This window comes from Penicillium expansum, assembly GCF_000769745.1.
Source record: "Penicillium expansum strain MD-8 chromosome Unknown contig362, whole genome shotgun sequence".
Classification (NCBI taxonomy): Eukaryota; Fungi; Ascomycota; class Eurotiomycetes; order Eurotiales; family Aspergillaceae; genus Penicillium; species Penicillium expansum.
Window position 1 is genome coordinate 629,237 of NW_015971526.1, and position 21,188 is coordinate 650,424.

The following is a 21,188-nucleotide window of genomic DNA, read 5'->3' on the forward strand; positions in this document are numbered from 1 at the left end:
AATTGTTCTTTTGCCTATCTCCACATACATTGCTGTATTGCTTGCCAACCTTTGTCTACTACTCCCTAACCGCCGGCATAGTCTACACTATGTCTTCGCGCGAAAAGGGAAGAGGGCGACGGGGAGGAAGAGGTAGAGCACGAGCGACCGAGATCAGTTCACCAGCACCTCTGGGAGATATCATTGTCACAATCCAGCACAATGAAATTGAAAGTCCGGCACCTGATCAAGAAGATGACATATCTCGAATCACAAACAGTCAATATCTGACATCCTACAACTGGCTTGGTGGGGACAAGAGCCGGATAATCGTTCCAGGTAAGATGACAACAAAGGCACTGTTCACCACCTATATGTTAGCTGACACATTTCTACCAGGTGAACCGCCAAAGTGGACGCCTCTGTCTAATCCACGCAAGCTTCAACAAGACAAGGGCAAGTATTATCGTGATCGAAATGCCGCACAATTTCCCACTTACCCTCTGGAGCCAATGGTGCAAGCAATCCTCGCAGATAAACCCGAGTTCCCCGTGACCAGTGTGGACATCATTGGATGCGGCAATACAATGGGAAACCTGCTACGTTTTGCACGTGGTGATGGCAAGCCCTTCAGGATCCTTGTTGAGGTACTCGGCAAGACGGTCTTCTTTATCAGAAGGGAAAACTCGCCCACCGAAACGATTCCCGGTATCCGTGGGTATGGACATACTTTCCCGGAAGCATACACCAGGTGGGGTCCAAATGTGGACGGTTCCCAGTCCCATCAACGGGTGGTGGAGTATGAGTTTGCCGGCATGCAGTGCTTGGTGCGTTACGAAGCGGATGGCTTTTTGCCCGACCTGGTTCCGGATCCCGAGGAAATCGAAGAAGATCCCGTTCCCGTTCCCGATCCCAAGGAGGAGAGTATCAACCCAGAGGAAATGTTGCCTTCTATTGAAGAAAAAATAACTTCAGATGTCCCCTCGGTCAGTACTGAAATGGCATCGAAGCAGCTCGACATTGCAATCCAAGGCCAGCGGATCCCACAGTGTGCAGTCTTTGACCTAAAGACTCGATCTCGCAGCAAGAGGACTGTCAAAGTTCTTGAGGAAGAATTTCCTCGGCTGTGGCTTACACAGACTCCCAACTTCGTTCTCGGCCATCATACATCTGGTCAATTCAACCATATTCGGGTTCAGGACATGCGAAATGATGTCAAGCAGTGGGAGGAGACCCAACAGCCAGCTTTGGGCAAGTTTGCCAGCTTACTCCAAATGATCGTTGCATTCGCTAGGAGCGTGGATAACGGAAAAATTGAGATTGAGCGTAAGGAGGGTGAGCAGGTTTTGAATCTGAGAGAACAAGGTGGAGCTGTCAATGGCGTTTTGCCCCCAGCTGTCGCAAGCAAGTGGGATGTGTAAACCGATTCCCACGAGGACTCACGAGGACGGCGGTTTGAGCTATCATTCTTGATTCAAGAATTGATCTGGCGTGTAAACCAATTCAACACAAATCCAATGCTTTTCATTTATGACAACTGACTCCAAAACTCTGTATTAGTCTGACCGGATATGTTCCACAAGTATGACATCGAGGATGGCCCTGGAAAGTAAAAGTCTCATACATTGACTGGGCATGATACTATTCAATATCGTAATGTAGATGCGGTCCTAGATTTGGGGTTCGTTACCATGCCTAGAGTAGTGGAGTGTAATGTGTAGTAAGGAGTGAACGAATATCGTATACTTTTGGCTGAAGAGTCTCGATTTCGGATACTTGTGTGGAGTTAGTGCGCAAATTATACCAGCTAGTTGGAGTTGACATCATTATTTCCATCACAAGGATTCACCCCCTAAGCAAGAGAGACGCCTTTGTTGCAAGTATAGCGGGTGCGATAAGACACTATTCTGCCACGAACCACCGCCTATTCAACCCTCGCCATGGAGCTCCGAAAGCACTGATCGGCCCTGCGACCTCAATTTCTCTCTTATCTGCGTCACCAAGGCTTTACTTCCGAGATTCAACCTGAGACCACGTCATTGCAAATCAGGACAGTTCTTGCTAGCCAAGAACCCCGCCTCCTGAACGAACTCCATCCCGAAAGGGAATTTTCCTCTTTCGCGCGACGACAGCAAGGTACTTGCTGCATAAACCGGCAAGATGCCCAAATATAAGTACCCTCTGGTCTATATTTTTGGAACTGAAAGCTAACTGCCCATGCACTCTTCTGTAGGTTCTACCACAAATCCAGGTCTAGACAGACCAAGTCGTGTCATAGCCTATTTCGGGCATAATGCGACACGCCCGACTAGCCTCGTGAGCCCACATCAAGCGACACACTGCTAACCCCCCACTTCAACTAATAGGCGACTACTGCGATGTCTACCTGACCCACGACTCAATGAGCGTGCGCAAGGCGCATAACTCCGGCCGAAACCACCTGAGAAACGTGGTGGACTATTACCAACGTACGTCTGACCGATGGCGCAGCAAGGCAGCCAACCCCAACAGCTGAATGATAGCTAACCATGTGAACCCGCTACAGAGATTGGTCAAGAAAAGGCCCAGTCCGTCATCGACTCCATTACCTCCTCCTACGCCGCAGAGGGCCAACAAGCCCCCAACATGATGCCCCCCGGTGCTTTCCCGCCTCCCTTCGGATTCCCGGGTATGACTCTCCCTCCCATGCTCTCCTAAAAGCCAATCCAGAACACAAGCTAACACCACTCGGACGACCAGGCATGCCAGGCATGCCCCCTCCCCCCTTCGGCATCCCTCCACCAGGCGCCCCCGGTGCCCCAGGCATGCTACCTCGTATGTCCCACCCATTTCCAACTCCACCCCCTCCCCTCAAGAAGCAGAGACAAGCATATCCAACCTACACCGGACCAAACCAAACTAATCAATATCCCCACCCAACAGCCCCAGGAGCCCACGGCCTCCCCTTCCCACCTCCCTTCCCTGGCGCCGCCGGAACCCCGCCAACAGGCGGCTTCCCCCCGCCTCTCCCCAACATGCCCCAGGGCGCAAACCTGCCAATCCCGCCCCCAGGTGGCTTCCCCAACTTCCCCATCCCTCCGCCCGGCGCTGCGGGCTTCCCGCCTATGCCTGGTCAGCCCGGTATGGGGCCTGGTGGTCCGTCGCAGATTCCTACTGGCCCCCGTGGCTTGGAGGGGTATCCTCCTCCCCCTGGAGGTGGGCCCCCCGGTGGGATGGATCAACGGTGGTGATTATGATCGCGATCTTGGGGTTGGTTCGTAAGTGGTTCTGTTTCTGATACCTTATTTTTTCCGATGTGGTGCCATGGGCATGGCATGGCATCTCTCATGGTTCTTTTTTACTCTTTACTATTAGTATAAAATAGCGATTTCTTTTTTTTACGTTTCTTTACTTTTCGAACATTGTGTCTCGTACAATAAATATAGTCTCTTGAAGTTCTAGTCGATTTCGACAAGTAGGGCTGTTATCAGTTCATGGAATTGAATTATTTATAAGAGATCTAAAGCCCTAGAAGTCTCAAGGAAAATCTATATAAATCATGTATCGGCGTATGTAGGCAAGAATAGTCGGCTGCGTTTGTGGCCTTGTAACGTCTTTTTGGCTAGTCTTTGAGATGTCTTGGTGAATATATATATTCTTATAGATTTCGCCCCCATTCTCAATTCCATCGATAGATTGACCGCAAAAATAGCGGGAGAAGGTCTTAAGTTGTGAAATCGACTTTTCTATGTATAATCTTTGATGATATTAATCTCATATACACTAAGATTACCTCCAGAATGCTGGCGTATAGGGTGAGAAATTTTGCCTTGGTTCAAACCGGAGAAATTGAAAATATATTCCATCGGCAGCAGACATACTGCAAAGCCAACAAAAAAGAAAAGAAAAACCCTCAAGGCCGATCACCAAACCCAGAATGCATCAAAGAACGCCGAGTGGTAGTAAAAAAAAACGGGAAATACACCTCAAAAGGATTCAGGACCAGGAAGAAAAAAAAAGAAAAAAAAAAAGGGGGAAAAAGTAAACGGAAAGGAAGGGATAGGTGACAAAGGCTCACACCATTAAGCAATGGAGCGAATTAAGAAAAGAAGTTTATCTGAAGTGACGAGGATGCTGCAGACTTGTGCAGAAGCAAAAAAGAAAAGAAACCCGAACCCAGAGGAATGGCGATTGGAAAATCATAGACCATCGGTATCCCGCGCTAAAACAAAATCACATATCTTCATCTCGGAAGCGACAAAATAGGAGACCAGTGACACTTTTTAATGGTCGTAGCCAGCACCCCTCTGCCAAGGACTGGCACTGTTTTGCGCTCGATAGGTTGTCGACAAAGCAGATTGGCCCACAGGGGAGGTGTTATCAAAGCTCCTTCCGGCGGGTGAAGGAGCCCGACCGTAATGGTCGTATCCGGGGGGAGGATTGTGATGGCCGGACGCGTTACTGGGGAACAGTGGCACAGATGGGTCAACTGGTGACCGAGGCGCTTGGGCCGCAGAACCGTGCGGCGGGTAGTTTGATTGTGGTGGGTATGTTGATTCCATTTGGCGGCCAACGGTAGCACCGTTTCCACTGGAGATAGAGGCAGTATCATCATCGAATGGGTTGTTGTTATATTGCCCAGGCTTCATATCCCCACGCGCTGTAGCACCCAAGGCATCCAATTCAGTAGTCAGCTGGGTTTGGTCCTTGATGAATGAGCCACGATCGTCACGCATGGGCTGGTAGCGAGTATCGGGGTTTTTGGACACAACAGCATAAACCGAGGCGATCAGAACCAGGATCAAAAGAACCAAAGAAAACACGGCATTGTAAACGAAGAAGACGACACCCATGACACCGATCATCATGCCGGGGGGGTTGAACACATCCGAGAAAACAAGCAGGAAGATGGAGTTGAGGAAATTGATGGCAGCAATGGAAATGTTGAAGACATTAGTCTTCTTATCCATCCAAGGTCGGAGAATGCAAACAGCAACCAGCATGGCTAGCTCAAGGATCACCAAAGCCACGGTTTGAACGATTGGTGCAGGCTGGCCTAGGCCGACGAACATACCCTTGATCAAGGTGTAGATGAGGAACGGAACGACGAAGTAGTATGCCGTTGCTCGGTACTGCACATACAAAAATCCCCACTTGTTCAGACAGGATGGGTCAGAGTAAAGAATGTATGCAGGGTTCTTGTGCATAGTCACTGAACGCTTTGCTAGCCGAATAACCTTTTGAGAGGCCCACCCAAGAGAGACGAGCATAGAAAGAAGCATGACCGCTGCCAAAACAACCTCGGCGGCCGAGTCACGCTGAGTGAACTCCCAGAGGCAAAGAACAGACATTTGGGGCAAACCGATGAGAGTCAGTCGGAACAAGATACCACGCAGAACTGTCTTCCATCCATTGCGGAAGTCCTGGAACCGGTCGCTCTTCATTTTGCCAGATTTGACAAGTAAGTCAGTGATTCCCTTGAAGGCGGTAACGATGATAACGACAATGCAGGTGAAAACCGCATAGAAAATCAGGCCGGTGAGGAAAATGTTGGTATCCTCCATGCCCGCACGGAATCCAACACGATAAATTCCTCGAACTACAAGAAGTTTCTGGCTTGTGTCGGATGATCTCTTGACCATGCCGGTTGCTCGCTTGACTATCATTGGTCCTGTGGCTCTCTTCAAAAGGTTCATTGCTGGGTCGGCAAAGTCACGCTTGCGGCGCTTGAGGACTTCCACAGAAGTATCCCCAAGCTGTGACAATATCGTCGATGGGGTTCCACCGGTTGCCCGCTGATACCAGGTAGCAATCGTCTGGATGAATCCCACGGGGATGATCCCCATGCTCCATTGGAAGTTCTGGGTCCAGGATTCCACGATTGGGGGCATATGAACGGCGGTCATGCCAATAATGGCTTGCGACTGCATGAATCCGAAAAGGGAGAGCGCATTTGCCGCGACGTGAGCGGCAGTGTTAGAATGACCTAGCCCGGAGGTTATGGCGGATGCAGCGAGACCTAGTCCGGAGATGACAGCGGTTGTCCACGACACTCCGGCTTGGTTAACGGTCTTGCCGTTGGAAAGCGAGGCCTCGACACAAGCAATCTTTTCATTAGTGTCGAGGGTCTTGATGACAATCCGCACATTGGCGTCAAGATCAGGCACGGTGTAGGCAATACCAGGAATTTTGTCCGAAGTACCAGCTGGCAGGTCGAGAGAGAGGGGTCCCAAATCCATGGGCCCAGCGGATATTGGGCACATACCCATGCCAGAAATCGCACAAGGATTAAGGGTGCTCTTGTATGCCTCGTAGCCATATGCGGTAAGGATGACCTCCGCAACAACCTTACCTTCCATGTATGAGACGCCATCAAAGCTGACCTCAAGAGAATTGTTTCCTGGGTAGAAGACGACGTTGAGATATGTTGCCGTGAAGTTGCTACTTTCCATGCACACGCTGAGTGCATTTGATTCAAGGAGCTGAACGGCGGAGGCTAGCGGCGCCAGAAAGGCGACAAAGCAGGTGAGAAGCGATATTAACCGCATTTTGGTGTATGTTCGATATCTGGAGGAAGTTGCGAAGCACTGGATAGGTTCCCAGTGGTAGATCAGGGCGAGGGGAAAAGATCTGACAGGTTCCGTGTCAGTGGCACTCCAGAGTACCACGTTGCCAGCCGCCGGATGCGGAAGTTTTCGTACGGCCGAATGTTGTTTGATCGGTGTGGAGCCCAGCTATTTCTCAATGTCTCCTCGGACTGCGACTGTACTGTATATTTGGCGCAAATTGTCGGGGTAAAGTCGAGGGTTGAGTGGAGAATGCCTTTCACTGGGGCATTGAATCTAAACGGATCGTAGAAGTGATCGTAAGGTAGGTTATGGAATCGGCAGAAGCTGAATTTGTAGATAAATGAGAGTATGTCAGATCCTGAATGAGAGTAAGGTCGAGTAAGATCGAGTAAGGTCGAGTAAAGCGAAAAAGCGAAATGTCGAGAGTGAGCGGACTGGCGATACACAGTATGGCCGAAAAAGGAGTAAAGGAGTAATAGACTTGAAGGGGGAGAAAGTGGGTTTGAAGTAAACACAAAGGTTTCCCTAGCAAGAAGAGAAGAGAAAAAAAGAGAGACAATGAGAGAATGAGAGTGAGAAGAAGAGTCCACGGGTTGTGCTCTCAGGGACAGTCGACAAGGGTGGGAAAGACATTGCCTGGACTGACCGTCGCCATTCCACTGGCAAGGTATGTGGTCATGTATTGTAAGAGGACAGGGGCGGCTAACTTTGAACCAATCAGAGGATGGTATTGTTTTGTATTGATGTTTGGGTTTTGTTCCTTACGGCTACCCATGGGCACCTTCCCCCCCTTCAACCCTCTACAGAATGTCATCTCCAAGAAGAACTTACATAATGTTTCACTTGCTTCCAAGGTTTCTTCCCTTTCTTTCCCTTTATTCGTTTCAGTCTATTCACTATTTTTAATTATATTTACTCCAGTTACTCTATTTACTCTATTCTCTTTCTCAACAAAATCAAATTTCTCTTTTCGTGTGTCGTATACGCGTACTTAAATTGCCGAAACCAGTTGATCGTGGCGGAATCAGGCGGGTCCATGGCCCTTGGGATTATTATTAGAGACAAAGTCGCATATGCCAATATTAACCTTGTATTACACTGAACCAAAGGAACTGTTGCCCCCAGCTGTGGAGTATGCCGAATACAGCGGACCGTTACGTACAATGGTAAGTTTGAACATATGAATACACACCTGGGCATGGACATAACTATGTATCAACTTAATGGACTGCTCCATGCGGTGCTCCATGCGGAGTAGGCTCGTCACAGCAAGTATTTCGTCCTGGTTACTCGCTAATAATTAAATTTAAAGTGTCCCTTTCAGATTTCAGAGTTTCTAGATCCACACTTATAAGTCGTTGCCTACTACGGAGTACGGAGTATGGAGTATGCACTCCGTTTAATATTTCTTCTGTCGGGTGGGGCCCTTAGCTGCCGCTTTTATGAGGGCGCTTCTAGATTAGTCTGGGTAAATTTCAGTCTGGAGCTGCTCAGTGGTATCACGTAATCAAAAGCCCATCCCGTACTACAACATATGTACGGGCATTTCGTCTGGTAGGATATCGGCAGATAATATCTTTTGGAATAACTCTCTAGCGCTTGGAGCAGCCCTAAAGTCACCCACAATGGCACAGTCTTCAATGCATACTGTCACGATTTTGTTGCGTGGTATAGATGTAAAGACTCTGATATTTCGAAGGGAAAGGTGGACGATGGTGCTGATGTGGACAACATCTAAGGTTCATCCCAAGGACAACGTTGTTGACAATGACAAAGGAAGATTTTTTTTGAAAATAACGCAGCCTACGAAATCCCGAGGTCTGATTTTGATTCGATATGATTAAACGCCACCTTTCACACATCGGCTACTTCATCATTTTTGGCCGTTTTCAACGACCTGCTCTGAGTACTGCCCCAACTTCATCGCAGTGCGTCGAGATCGCACGCCTGTTCTCACACATGGTTCTCCATTCCGGGTTTTTCCTAGCTCGAAAGGTATACTGTAGTCAGGCGGTTGGTAGATCCAGCCATATAAGCCGGTTGGGTAAGCTGTTACAGCCACTCAAATCGGAAAGGCACCTTTAGGTTGGTTGAATTGGCGAGAATTCCACCTGGAATATACTTTGTTGTGAATCCGATCATCTGAGACTCCACGTCTTCGAGAATAACACAATCAAATGGTTCTGTATTGAGATGTGGTGGCAGATTTTTGAGAATATTGACTTCATCCCAGGCCATCTGGAGACATATAGGCCGTTTTATGACGTTGAATTTGAAGGTAACCTTTTGAGGAGTCCCGGATTCACCTTTATATGATAAGAGATCAACACCTGGTCCAAGTGGATCAAGCTCTTCAAATTTGGAGTAAAAGATTGTACAGCAATCTGCACGCGAGCAATCAGGGAGCGATTTGATCATTGAGAAGGGAATATATGCAACAAATAGACTGTCATCCTCATTTGAATCTGTTGAGACGCCAGTAAGGAGCCCATCATCATTGACTATAACTACGAGAACTTCCGGCGATAGGTAATCAGCGAATTTCGCCAGAAATAGGCACTCTTTGTCCTCGCGGGCGGAAACAGTTTGGCGGTGCCCTTGATCTTTGATCATCCGCAGTTGATCCCAATCCCAGACATTGCACTGAGTTTCGGTTAAGGGATTTTCTTTGAGGCTGAACTAGCCCTGGTCGTCAGAGAGAAATCACTCCTCGGGTTTAATCATGGTGAAATGAAAGGACAAAAAGTTGATATGTTTCGGCACCTGAGAAATGTGGGAAAGTAACTAATCTCGACGTTGGCTGGGTGTGGGGATAATTTCCGTTCTACTGAATGGAGTACGGAGTAACTTAACCGCACAACACGGTAATAGGTATTCAGTGAGTTAGGTGTGATCAGACAGCTCAGACAATCAGCATGTGTAAAGTAATCAGTACCTAGGGGCGTGCTCGGTTTTACTTAAAGAGCAAAAAGCGGCAAGATGTAAACCCCAAAACGGATGGAACGCCAAGATCCCGGGAGTCCTTGGCTGATATCTTTGCACTGTTTTATGTTTCATGGGTTTAGATCCGGGAGTAACCCTTCCCGAGCACTAATTCAAGACTAGCGAGGGCAACGTAGTACCGCATCGTAGACACTATTCTTCTTAGTCTACCCCCGGATTCTAGATCCGAGAAGATAATTAGACTCTATAGATCTAGAACACCTCTAATGATAATACACACAATCACAATATAACACACTCTTTTGTGTTTCTTTTGAGAAGATATGAAAGGAAATACCCTCAACAGACTGCATAGGAGTGATATAAGGATCGACGTGGTATTTCAATCTACCGACCTTAGCGTTAATACAATTGCACAGCCTCGTTTCCAAGGTTGACAAAGGCCCCGTCATCTTCATCCTCTAGTCGGATCAGACGTGTTTCAGGAATAAAGGAACCTCCATGTGCATGGACCATTGATGAGCTTGTTATAATTGTGTCAAATCATATCCCCTCCCCCTTTTATTATGGATTTGTTTAGCTTGCTTCATGTGTTCTATGTTGTACTGTCACCCCCTGATCACCAGGAAAGGATGATCAGGATGATCAGGATGATCACGTATTCTGATATGCGCGTGATGACGTCTTGATTTCCCGCTCGGCCTCTAATGTCATCTACGGTAGTACAACATTGTTCTGAAATCTGTGCCCACAATATGCTAAATGGGATATTGAAATGACCTCCAGATGTCGGAACCATCGTATTCGGGTGTACGACCCAGTACTAGTGGCATGTACTAGTATTTTCTTAACTGTCAAGCGCTTAAGCCACGGGTGGTCTGGCTGCATGGTATTTTTAGGTCCACTGGCATCGTCTGATTCGCTGTTCAATCATTGCATCTTATTGGCCAGAAATCTCTGCCTTGGCTGCAATTGGATTTGTTCAATGTTTTATGTATAGTTACGCAGCACTTACAACATATATCACTTAGTTAACTAGTTTGTTCTATACTTTTCCTCAGTTTTCTGTTTGCAAGCGATATTTCCAGGTATCTTTATTTAGTATTTCTTAGAGCGAAAGCAAATGTGCACCTGGCACTACCACCTGACTCTACTAGTAAACTGGGACTGGTATGCTAGGTAGTCACTGTCTTGTCAACTCTTATGGAGGAATAGAAAGCCGACTTGGCTGCAAACTACACGAGATCTCAGGAAGTGCAACTTATTAATGCACAAGAATAGTCAACCACATTTTAGCCTTGTGATGCCTTTTTGAAGCTATTTTAGATGTCCCCCTTATTGGCGCCCACGGGTTGTAGCTAGAATATAGCCGGTGAAAATGGCTTAAAATGTACAAAGTGGGTTCTCCATGTATCGCATTTAATTGATGATTGATACAGAGTACTCTGTAAGCATATTGAAGACAAATATCCCTGGACAAAGGCAAAGGAGCCCAGCCCTTGGCATAAGGCATATGTACATTATAACTGAGCAGTCAATTTAAAAAAATGTCACACATACCATAATATCTCGCTGCCTAACTTACATTAAGGCCAAGGTAGCGGCGCTTGCACAGCCTCCAGGCCAACAGTCTATGCATGTTTCTTGGTAAAGTAGGAACCCACCAGACGCGTATCCTGCTCAGTATCATTTCTTCTCGGGTATACGGAGTAAAAAGGGGTTTAATCTATAAAAATATGGGGCCTTGAGCTTCAAGCACATGTGGTCTTTGTAATCTCAAAGTTACATCCAAGTAATGACCAAAATCACAGGAGACGGTCAACCTCATGATCAAGGTCAATAATTATACCCGTGGACACCTCATAGTTAAGGCACAGACTGATCAAGTCTATCAACACGTGATGTGGAGTTCTGCCACGTTTTACCGATCAGAAAAAAAAAAGTAGCAGAATGATTTCCGCCCGCAGAGATCAATAATCTAGACCTGCAAAACACAAGGTCAAGGTGATTCGAAACAAACCCCTGATTGATTTGTTCCAGTGTCAATTATTACACTGTCGCAGGACCAATCAACAAAATGCCTGGCCCCGTGGACACCGCAAAGTCCATCAACAAGCGCAAGAGAAAGCACGGCTCGAAAGCAGAGAGCGATGTCGCCAAGCCCGTGGAAGCCAAATCCAGCCCTGCAGTGACCCCGAAAAAGAGCGTTGCTTCGACCCCGAAGGCTTCAGCTGAGAAGTCTACCAAGAAGCGCAAGGTCAGCCCTTCACCAAGCGCCGAGGAAGAAAGCGACGACGAGGCCGAAGTCGCTGAGGATGTCGAGGAGGTAGATGCGGAGGAGGAGAGTGATACCGAAGACACTGAGGCTGTGAATGGTACGGATCTTCCTACTATGGAAGATGTCCGTTTGCCCCAGACCGAGGGCAAGCTCCAGAAGTTCACTGAGCTCAACCTTTCCGAGAAGACCATGCAGGGTATCAACGACATGGGCTTCACAACCATGACTGAGATTCAACAGCGTACCGTTCCTCCTTTGCTCGCCGGACGGGATGTGCTTGGTGCTGCGAAGACTGGTTCTGGAAAGACTTTGGCCTTCCTGCTCCCCGCGATTGAGATGCTGCACGCCCTGCGCTTCAAGCCCAGAAACGGTAAGTTTTTTTTCTTATACCTTTCTCGGATATTTACTTGCCATTGAGACTGGTGGCTGACCTTTTGATGCAGGTACTGGTGTTCTCGTCGTGTCCCCTACTCGCGAACTGGCACTGCAGATCTTCGGTGTCGCCCGTGAACTCATGGCCCACCACTCGCAGACATACGGTATCGTTATCGGAGGTGCCAACCGTCGCGCTGAGGCCGAGAAGCTTATGAAGGGTGTCAACCTGCTCATTGCGACACCCGGTCGTTTGCTCGATCACCTCCAGAACACCCAAGGATTCGTCTTCAAGAACCTGAAGACCTTGGTCATTGACGAGGCAGACCGAATTCTCGAAGTCGGTTTCGAAGATGAGATGCGCCAGATCGTGAAGATTCTGCCCAAGGAAGAACGTCAGACTATGCTCTTCTCCGCCACACAGACCACCAAAGTCGAGGATCTGGCCCGGATATCCCTACGCCCCGGACCGCTTTACATTAACGTCGACCACAGTAAGGAGCACAGTACTGTGGCGGGTTTGGAACAAGGCTACGTGGTGTGTGAGGCAGACAAGCGTTTCTTGCTTCTCTTCTCATTCCTCAAGCGTAACCTGAAGAAGAAGATTATTGTCTTCTTCTCAAGCTGCAACTGTGTCAAGTACCATGCCGAGCTTTTGAACTACATCGATCTCCCCGTTCTGGAGCTGCACGGAAAGCAGAAGCAGCAGAAGCGGACCAATACTTTCTTCGAGTTCTGCAATGCTAAGCAAGGTACCTTGATTTGTACTGATGTTGCTGCTCGTGGTTTGGATGTATGTTTCCTAACTCTTATCATCACGTTTATTCCATAACTGACTTAAATTCTAGATCCCCGCTGTCGATTGGATTATCCAGTTCGATCCTCCTGATGATCCTCGTGACTACATTCACCGTGTCGGACGTACCGCCCGTGGTGCCGAAGGCAAGGGTCGCAGTCTGATGTTCCTCCAGCCTTCCGAGGTTGGTTTCTTGAAGCACCTCAAGGATGCTCGTGTGCCTGTTGTGGAGTTCGAGTTCCCGGCTTCCAAGATTGTCAATGTGCAGTCTCAGCTGGAGAAGCTCATCGGCCAGAACTACTACCTCAACAAGGTAAGCTATCTTCCCCATCTCATTTATCTGTGTTACTCGTATACTAACGCACTTGTGCAGTCTGCCAAGGATGGTTACCGTTCTTATCTCCAAGCATATGCCTCGCACTCCCTTCGCACTGTGTTCGATGTGAACAAGCTTGACCTCGTCAAGGTTGCCAAGGGCTTCGGTTTCAATGCCCCACCTCGCATTGACATCCAGCTGGGCTCCAGCCTCAGCCGCGATAAGAAGCAGGAGCAGCAAGGACGCCGCACGTACGGCAGCCAGCCCAAGCACGGTGCTGGACTGAAGTTCAAGCGGAAGCACAATGACTGAGAACAATCTGTATGAACATCAAAAGCGATCGATTGTCTCTGCATATTTATTTTAGGGACATTGGAGTTCAGCAATGTGGATATATCTATTTGGGTTTCAATTTTGTCCCCTTATTCTGTAATCATGAGAGAGATGGCATCCGAGTTGAATATTCGTATGGCTAATGGTAGGAGAGTCGAATGTATCTCGCTCTTTGTATGGATAAATTTCTTCTTTACACCTCCTTGCGCCTTGACTGGGGGTTTGTACATACCGTAACAGCCTAGGAAGTCAGCTTGAGATCTGTTGGGTCAGTCCTACGTACATAGATGCCAATCATGGAACCTCTGACTGTGTGATGACCGTAAGGCTTAATCCTTCCCTCATGGAATGCCACAGCAAGCATTCATTGAGCCATGTGGGCTTCGGACTTTTACCACGTGCGAGGGGCTCCAAACAAGAATAGGGGAACTACCGAAGAGGTATGTACAGCGAAAATCCATGTACTAAGAATATCCTTACAGAAGTACGGAGTACATATTATTGGTACCTACATGTAGTCAGTTATGTTCATCTCCCATACCCGCCGAAGCGATCCAATTGGAAGATGCCAATCTTACACAGTATTGTGGCTAGGTAATCGTTTGCCAATGACAGAGTCAGGCAGCTCGATTGCCACTAATGTACGAGATGCAGCAAGTCCTCAACCCCCAGCTGCGCAAGTACGGAGTAGTCTTGATGAAAATTGCTTGCGCCCCCTTGCAAGCGCTACGTATAGCTCTGTCCAGTCACAGGGTAAGATCATGGATAGTGAATCTGGGGCCAAAAGGTTGGGAAAGATTGTCGGTGTATTTTGCGTCCCGGCGATAGGCCAACCATTTTATAAATTTGTTCAATTCCAATCATTCCCACATGGAGAGGTTGGTAAGGTTGAAAGCATGAGCACACGGGTGTGATGAGTTGGCAGATGCTGGACCCAATCATCCAATCTCCAGGGTCTCTGTCGTCTGGGCGACGGTGTGCTTGTTCCAGTTCTCTTGCCTTGTCTTTTTGCGGGTCCCACGGAGAACTGCAGGTGGACCGTGTGTGTTCGTGTGTGACGGGTACACCGAAGTGGTTTTTTTTTTTTTGTTTTTCCCCCCCATTTCAATGGGTGATTGTGATAGAAAATTGTATGTTGCGCTAGGAGGGTTGGATTTGCCAAGATTACCCCAGCCACGAAGCACGGAGGGTTATACAGAGTAGCGTTTGGAAGATGACTTGTTCAATACTTCGAAGATCAATATAAGAAAAAAAGAAATAATTAAATCAATAAAGTAAAATGGAGAAGAACCAAGGAACCAAAAGACGATCCCGAATCAATTCCAGGGTTCCGTTTGTTTACAGTGTACCTTGTACCTTCCTGTACGGAGTACCTTCCTCGTACAACAGAAGTAACTGATAGGTACTCTTTGTATGGTGATCCACGCGGCTCGGGACCTGAGATGTACAATCGCCAACACATCCAGCCTCTTCAATTTTTTTTCTATGAGGCTGGGCAATCATCTTAATTACTCGGGTATCGGCTGATATTCGCCTGATCCTTTGCTTCATCTTTCATTTCTCGTTAGACATCTTGAATTCTTTCCCCCTTTTCCTCTTATCACATTTTCATGTGAGGGGATCGGCGAGCTACGACAGCAACACCTTGGGCACACTCACCGTTGCTTTTCTCTCTCCCTCTCTCTCTCCTTCCTAATCCCACATTCTTAATTCTTCCCCACTGTTCCGTGGTCTGCGCTGGTACGCTCTCAACTCCTATCAAAATAATTCACGGAGTCTCTTCTTGAGTTCCTACAATTTGTCACTTCCCCACCATCGTGCCAACAAGCACGGAGCAGCAGTGATCACCCCAACAACACTCCCCTCATCCTCCCATCACCTCGGTCCAGCACGTCGGAGCATGCGATTGGGTTGAAGGACGCCTCACCATTATGGGGGTCAACACCCGCAGACCGATTCTTCCCGCCCCCACTGAATCTATCATCGATACCACTGGGGATAGCGCAACGGGCACAGATCTGGCAACTGACATTTCTCGCCGCACAGACAAAACGTCGTACTCTATCCCAGACGACGGTAGCCCCATCACTGTCTCCACTCGGCGACAGCGGGACCGCGAAGAGAAATTGTCTCGATCTCAACACGACTCTCATACTTCATTACTCATCGAGTATTTCGAGGGTGGGAAAGGTTCAAGCGGCATTGTCTCTCGTCCCAGCGTGCGAGTACGTGTTACACCATCGTCGGCTAGAAAGTCCAGGGACAGAAAAGACCACTTGCAAATCACCGAATCAAGCGGTAGCCGCAAACCGTCATATACCCACCGGATATCCCTACCATCACCATCAAAACAAAAGCAATTGGAGTCGGGCGCAACGGATGACCACAGCGTTGCGTCAAATTCAGCCGAGGAAGAGGGCCATCATTCGTCACGTCGCGAGCCGGTAGAAATCGAATTTGTGAACCGCGGACAGGAGAGCGAGATGTCTTCCCTCTCCCAAGACACCCGATACATGCAAATGTCATCGGAGGTTTCGTCCATGCCGCCGGATAGCATGATCAACGCTTCGTCAGCGGGTCCCAGGCGGAAACGCAGCCAGAGTATGGAGCGTGGTTCACCCCCCGAAGATGAGGGATTGCTCAAGACCCCCCACCGACAGAGAAGTCGCAGTTTGAGTCATGAGCGAATTGCTCATCGTGTGGCAGAAAAGCTTGCAGAATCACCACAAGATGCTTCGAGCGGCAAGCACAACGGTAAGGGCGGCAATGATTACCTCGAAGCCGAAACAAAACCATCCCGTCGCCGAAGGCACAAGTATGCGGACGAGGATATCATCAGTCCTGCATCTAGTCTTCTCAGCACATCTGCAGTCTCCTCAAACCGCAAGTCTGATCAGTACTCAATTCGCTCCGGTGCATCCAAGTCCTCTATCAACAACCCAAAATTACTCGAGACGGTTGAAGATGCGATCAGGAGATTGATCCTACCAGAGTTAAAGGAGCTCAAGAAGGATCAAAAAGTCATGACCAACACGAGTAAATTTGACCGGGACATGGCTACATCTTATTCGTCTGGCACGAGCTCCAGAGATGAGTTAGGTCGACGCCTCTCCAAGCACGCCAGTGCGCCAGATGTCATGAAGCCTAAAGTTGTCCTGAACAAGGACAGCAAAGACGAAGGCATTGTTCTTTCTCCTGAGACGGCTCCACGCAACAAGGAGCGCAAATCAAGCAAAAGCAGCGAAAGCTCCGACATGGCGGTGAGATGGGCAAATCGACCTGACTACACCGAGCAAGACAAGATCCGCAGACAGAGGAGCAAGGGTCTTCGCGACGCCCATGCTGCTGCCCGAGTCGGTTCTGCTCTCACGGCGGCCTCTTTGAAACACCACAACTCCAACTCGAGTCTCGGCAAAAACGAGCGCCGCCGAAATAGTGACTCCCGGAAAAGTGCCTCACGCAAGAGCACTGAGAGTATGAACTACAACGAAACCGAACTTGTTTTCCAGAAGCACAATGTTGCGCCAATGCCAATGCACAGCGAGATCGACTCTGAGTTGACCAGAAACTCGTTGCTCTCTGAGCGAACGGCAAGTCCCACTCCCGAAAAGCAGGCCTCCTACTTTGACGTTGCTCGCGGTTCACCGAGGCAGGCCATGTCCCCGGCTTCTCGCACTCCTACTAGAAATTCGGTCGACTCGCGTTATGAGCTCGGAATGCGCCATGGCAATCAGTCACACCATAATATCTCGGTGCACAGTACTTCGGAGCGTGACCTGCATCACCAGAGCCAATCTCCTGGAACTGACAGTGGTAACTGGGAAATTGCAGCTGCAGCTGCGGCCAATCTCCTTGACGCCGTCCAACCCGGGCATCACGAAAGGGAAGGTGACTATTACGATGAAAGCACCAGCCGTGGACTGAGCCCAATTCAGAGTTTGGCAAGTGACCATACCGAGACTCACCACGACCATTACTCGGCTCACGGCGAGCAACACGTCGACGGCAAAAATGAGATTGAGCCTCGACTCTCCATTGACTCTCTGTCATCTGCTCCTAGTACCAACCTCGCGAGGTCCACCCGTCAGGGCACCAGCTCACACAGTCAAAGCGGAATTTTCAAGCAGCACAGCCAGGAATCACCTGGGCTCGGATACGAACACTCGCGCCAAGGCTCCCAAGACAATGGCTTCTATGGCTATGACGAGGAGAGTAGGCGCTCTGTCGACGACGGAGATAGCGAGGTTGACTTCATGGACAAAGTCAAAGAAGCCCAGCCTGTGACTACCGGCATTGCTGCTAATCCCAAATTTATGCACCCGATGGCCGTTGAATCCGCCGTTGCTTCCTTGATGGATCCCTCTGTCCTTGAGTCTCAGATCTCATCCACGAACCGCTCGCAAACCGATCTGGGTCAACGACCGGGCAGCCGAAGCCCTGAGAAGACAGGAAGTGAAGTCCACCGCGGAAGCCCCTTGAAGCAACGCCAGGATGCTTTCAATGCCGATGAGACCTCGTTCCCTCGACGCATGGGTGCAACATCACCCCCTCAGAGTGTTACCCAGTCTGTCGAGGACATAAACGACTCTGCTATGATGGCTGCCAATCTTCCGCGTGAAATGGAAAGCCCTCACGCGGATGCCGAAAGCCAAGAATCAGAGTCTGAAATCAATACGAATCCGTCCATTATACAGGGCCCAATTGGTGGTGTCGCCCAGGCAGATCACTGGGGATATGATTCTAGGTCTCCGCCAGCGGATCACTACTACGATACCCAGATCGGTGGATCTAAGGGTCTTAATGCCGAGCAGCAGATAGGCCTTGATGCGGAATACTACCAGACCGCCCAGAATATCTTTGGTGGCGATGACTACTCTGCCCACTCTGGCGATAACCAACCCCGGCCATTGTTCGGTACCCCTCCTGGTGCCAAGGATGAAGGCTATGTTTCGGCTGCCAATCCTATGTCTCCTAGCATCGGTACCCCGAAGCAAGGTAGTCGAGGTCCTGTGGGCGCGGATGCCGCTGGAATGGGTAGTTTCGATAGTCCTGCTGGGGCTGACGATCCTTTTGCCTCTGGTCATGAACGCCACTTCAGTGGCTACTCTCACGGAGTTGGCTCGCCACTCTACGACAGTGCCACTGGCCGAGGTATCGAGAGAATTCAGTCTCAGGACATTGTGGCTCTTATGGATCATTTGACTGTTCGGGATGCCCAGCGGAATGCTAGAGATACCGAGATTTTGGTTACTTTGGTTCGAAGTGCTGCTGAGATGCGCACCTCCTTCGAGCAGATGAAGAGATTCATCGCCGACCAAGATGATCTCATCATGGACACTAGTGACAGGGGACATGAGCGGACTCACAAGGCGCTTGGTGGTCCCCGGCCATTGCCCCCCAGCGCTTCTCGGAATCGGCAGCTGAACACGGCTGACGAGGAAGCCAAACGCAAGAGCATCTTCAAGCGTGCGTTGAAGGGATTGAGTCTCAAGTCAGGCAGTGATTTGACCAAGATTGAAGGCATGCTCGAGCAGCTGCTTGGCGAGGTTGAGGCCCTGCGATCCGGACAAGATGGCTTGAGTCCTCACAGTGGCACTAGAATGGGAAGCATGGAGCCAAGTGGATACGAGACTCCCGGTCCAAACGGAGTACCTACCGAGACGAGCCGCTCGCCCTACGGGTCTAGCTCTTCTCGTCCGGTCAATGGCCAGCGCAGAGATTCGGACCAGCGAGTCAGCACCGTCCATGAAGTTGACGAAGACCTTGAGCTTGACGAAGGTGACCAGTTCCTGACTTCCCATCTTCCTGTCCGTGATGCGCCCCATCACGAGCGGTCTGGTTCATTGCCGCTTGACACGCCTCCACGCAAGCCGGTGGCCACATCAGCTCGCAGCACCGAGACAACTCCCAAGGCCCGCAAGCACAAGTCCAGCAGCTCGTCCATTTTCCCGAAGATCTCCCGCTGGTCTAAGTCTACGGCCACCTCCATGGGCGATGGCATTCGCAACAGCATCCAGCCTTCCCGCAAAGAACGTCCGACCTCGGACGAGTCTCGATCCGGATCTGATCTTGCACCCCTTGGCCAGTACAAATATTATGATCCACAGGGAGACGACAGAATCCGATCCACTTATACCCTGGATGACGAGCAAGATGAGAACAGACCCCCTTCGCCATTAGTTCCTTCCCAGGTGTCCGAGGCGCCCAAATACCGCGGCCACCGTGGTAGTCTCGAGCTGCAGCACCCCCAGCCCCGACAAGGCCCAACCGGACGTTACCAGTCCCGCCTTGAAAACGAGGCTAAGATCTACGGAGGTCCAATTTCTCCCACTGGCTCAGACCAATGGGAATCCAACCCCAGCCTGTCTGCGGTCAACCCTCCCCAAAACCGCAACAGTGGTGTCAGCGGTGCCACGCGTCTGTCCCCGATCTCCGACGCAGGCTACTCGGAGACCAGTTCCCGCGCAACCCGTACAACGGGTCCACCCCGCCCTCCTAAGGTCAAGGACGCCGGCCCTCTCATTCCCGAGCGTCCACCCAAAGTGGCAGATGACGAGGAGCCAACTTACAGCGGCGACCGTGCTGTTTCCAGAGTATGTATCCCAGAGGCTCCCTCCTACCCTTTCAAGTGAATAAATTCTAATTTCCGTCCTCTCCAGAGCTCTGCTATCCGCTCTCCCCCCACACGCAAGCCAACTGGCCCGCGTCCCCTCACATCTGCCGGCTCTTACAGCCCGGGCAACATCAACCGCACTCGCTACCGAGGCAGTCCCGCGCAAATCGACTATGAAGATGAGCAATATTGAGACTTGCACTGTGATACCCCTGGGTTGATATTTTCAATCTCCGTTTCCCTCTAGCGCTTTTGCCTTTTCTTTCTCATCTCCTTACGACAGTTATGACCGTTCACTGGAACTCTGGTTTCAGTTCCTTCATCCCCAAATCTATGAGCAATGTGTGTGTGCGTGTTTGAATGTCTACAATATTTCCTGCATTTCATGTTTTATGTCAATGGCCATGGGATGAGCGGGAAGTTATGTCTTCTCTTCGCCTCCCTGGCTTTTCTTATGCCAAGTTTCTCTGCTTTTTTTTCATGGCCTTGCTTTCGGGCATGCAGCTGCTCTCGTGCATCTATTGAGCGTGCTGGGGTCTAAGCCTCTTCTTTGTAGCTTTTGTGTTGTGGTGTAGATAGTGATGCAGAGAAGACATAATCTATTCCGATTTTGAGGTGTGGAATGATATTTTGCTGTGTTACCTTGTGTAGATGTCAAGGGAAATATATTAACTCATCCTTGATCCATATTTGAGCGAGAGAGTGATAATCTCTGCGGGCCTCTATGGTGGGTGGTACTTAGAGGTCTTTTGGCATATGATGTATCCCATCCCGTGTATGTGGTTGACATAAGTAAATGTACCTGTGGCTGAAGACTTAGAAGCTCTAAGCTCCTAAGTGCATATGTGCTGGTTAATGCCTGGTACTCGAGACCTTTCCCTTTCTGTTTTATTGCTCACAGAGAACATCTGACCCGGGGCGCCGTCGAGCATCTCCTCTAGACCGCCAGTGCTCAAATTTGGCCCAAATCGGCTGCTGTAACCCCAAGTATCGATTTTTCTACATATTTT

At 49.5% G+C, this 21,188-nt stretch overlaps 5 protein-coding genes across 5 annotated transcripts; 4 read left to right on the plus strand and 1 right to left on the minus strand.

Annotated features, from left to right (window-relative positions):
• Positions 1–89: 89 nt before the first annotated feature.
• Positions 90–1,400, plus strand: PEX2_105280 (uncharacterized protein; the record flags this gene model as incomplete). Its single annotated transcript, XM_016747796.1, has 2 exons — positions 90–318; positions 379–1,400. The coding sequence occupies 2 exons, from the start codon at positions 90–92 to the stop codon at positions 1,398–1,400; spliced, it is 1,251 nt and encodes a 416-aa protein (XP_016593283.1).
• A 980-nt stretch (positions 1,401–2,380) lies between these two features.
• PEX2_105290 (putative U1 snRNP complex component Yhc1) lies at positions 2,381–3,209 on the plus strand (the record flags this gene model as incomplete). Its single annotated transcript, XM_016747797.1, has 3 exons — positions 2,381–2,447; positions 2,525–2,647; positions 2,719–3,209. 3 exons carry the CDS (start codon positions 2,381–2,383, stop codon positions 3,207–3,209), a joined length of 681 nt encoding a protein of 226 aa, XP_016593284.1.
• Positions 3,210–4,241: 1,032 nt separating this feature from the next.
• PEX2_105300 (transient receptor potential ion channel family protein) lies at positions 4,242–6,506 on the minus strand (the record flags this gene model as incomplete). Its single annotated transcript, XM_016747798.1, has 1 exon — positions 4,242–6,506. One exon carries the CDS (start codon positions 6,504–6,506, stop codon positions 4,242–4,244), a length of 2,265 nt encoding a protein of 754 aa, XP_016593285.1.
• Positions 6,507–11,547: 5,041 nt separating this feature from the next.
• has1 (ATP-dependent RNA helicase HAS1) lies at positions 11,548–13,544 on the plus strand (the record flags this gene model as incomplete). The annotated part of the gene is made up of 4 exons (XM_016747799.1): positions 11,548–12,118; positions 12,192–12,913; positions 12,969–13,229; positions 13,290–13,544. The coding sequence occupies 4 exons, from the start codon at positions 11,548–11,550 to the stop codon at positions 13,542–13,544; spliced, it is 1,809 nt and encodes a 602-aa protein (XP_016593286.1).
• Positions 13,545–15,496: 1,952 nt separating this feature from the next.
• PEX2_105320 (uncharacterized protein) lies at positions 15,497–20,371 on the plus strand (the record flags this gene model as incomplete). The annotated part of the gene is made up of 2 exons (XM_016747800.1): positions 15,497–20,158; positions 20,225–20,371. 2 exons carry the CDS (start codon positions 15,497–15,499, stop codon positions 20,369–20,371), a joined length of 4,809 nt encoding a protein of 1,602 aa, XP_016593287.1.
• Positions 20,372–21,188: the final 817 nt, after the last annotated feature.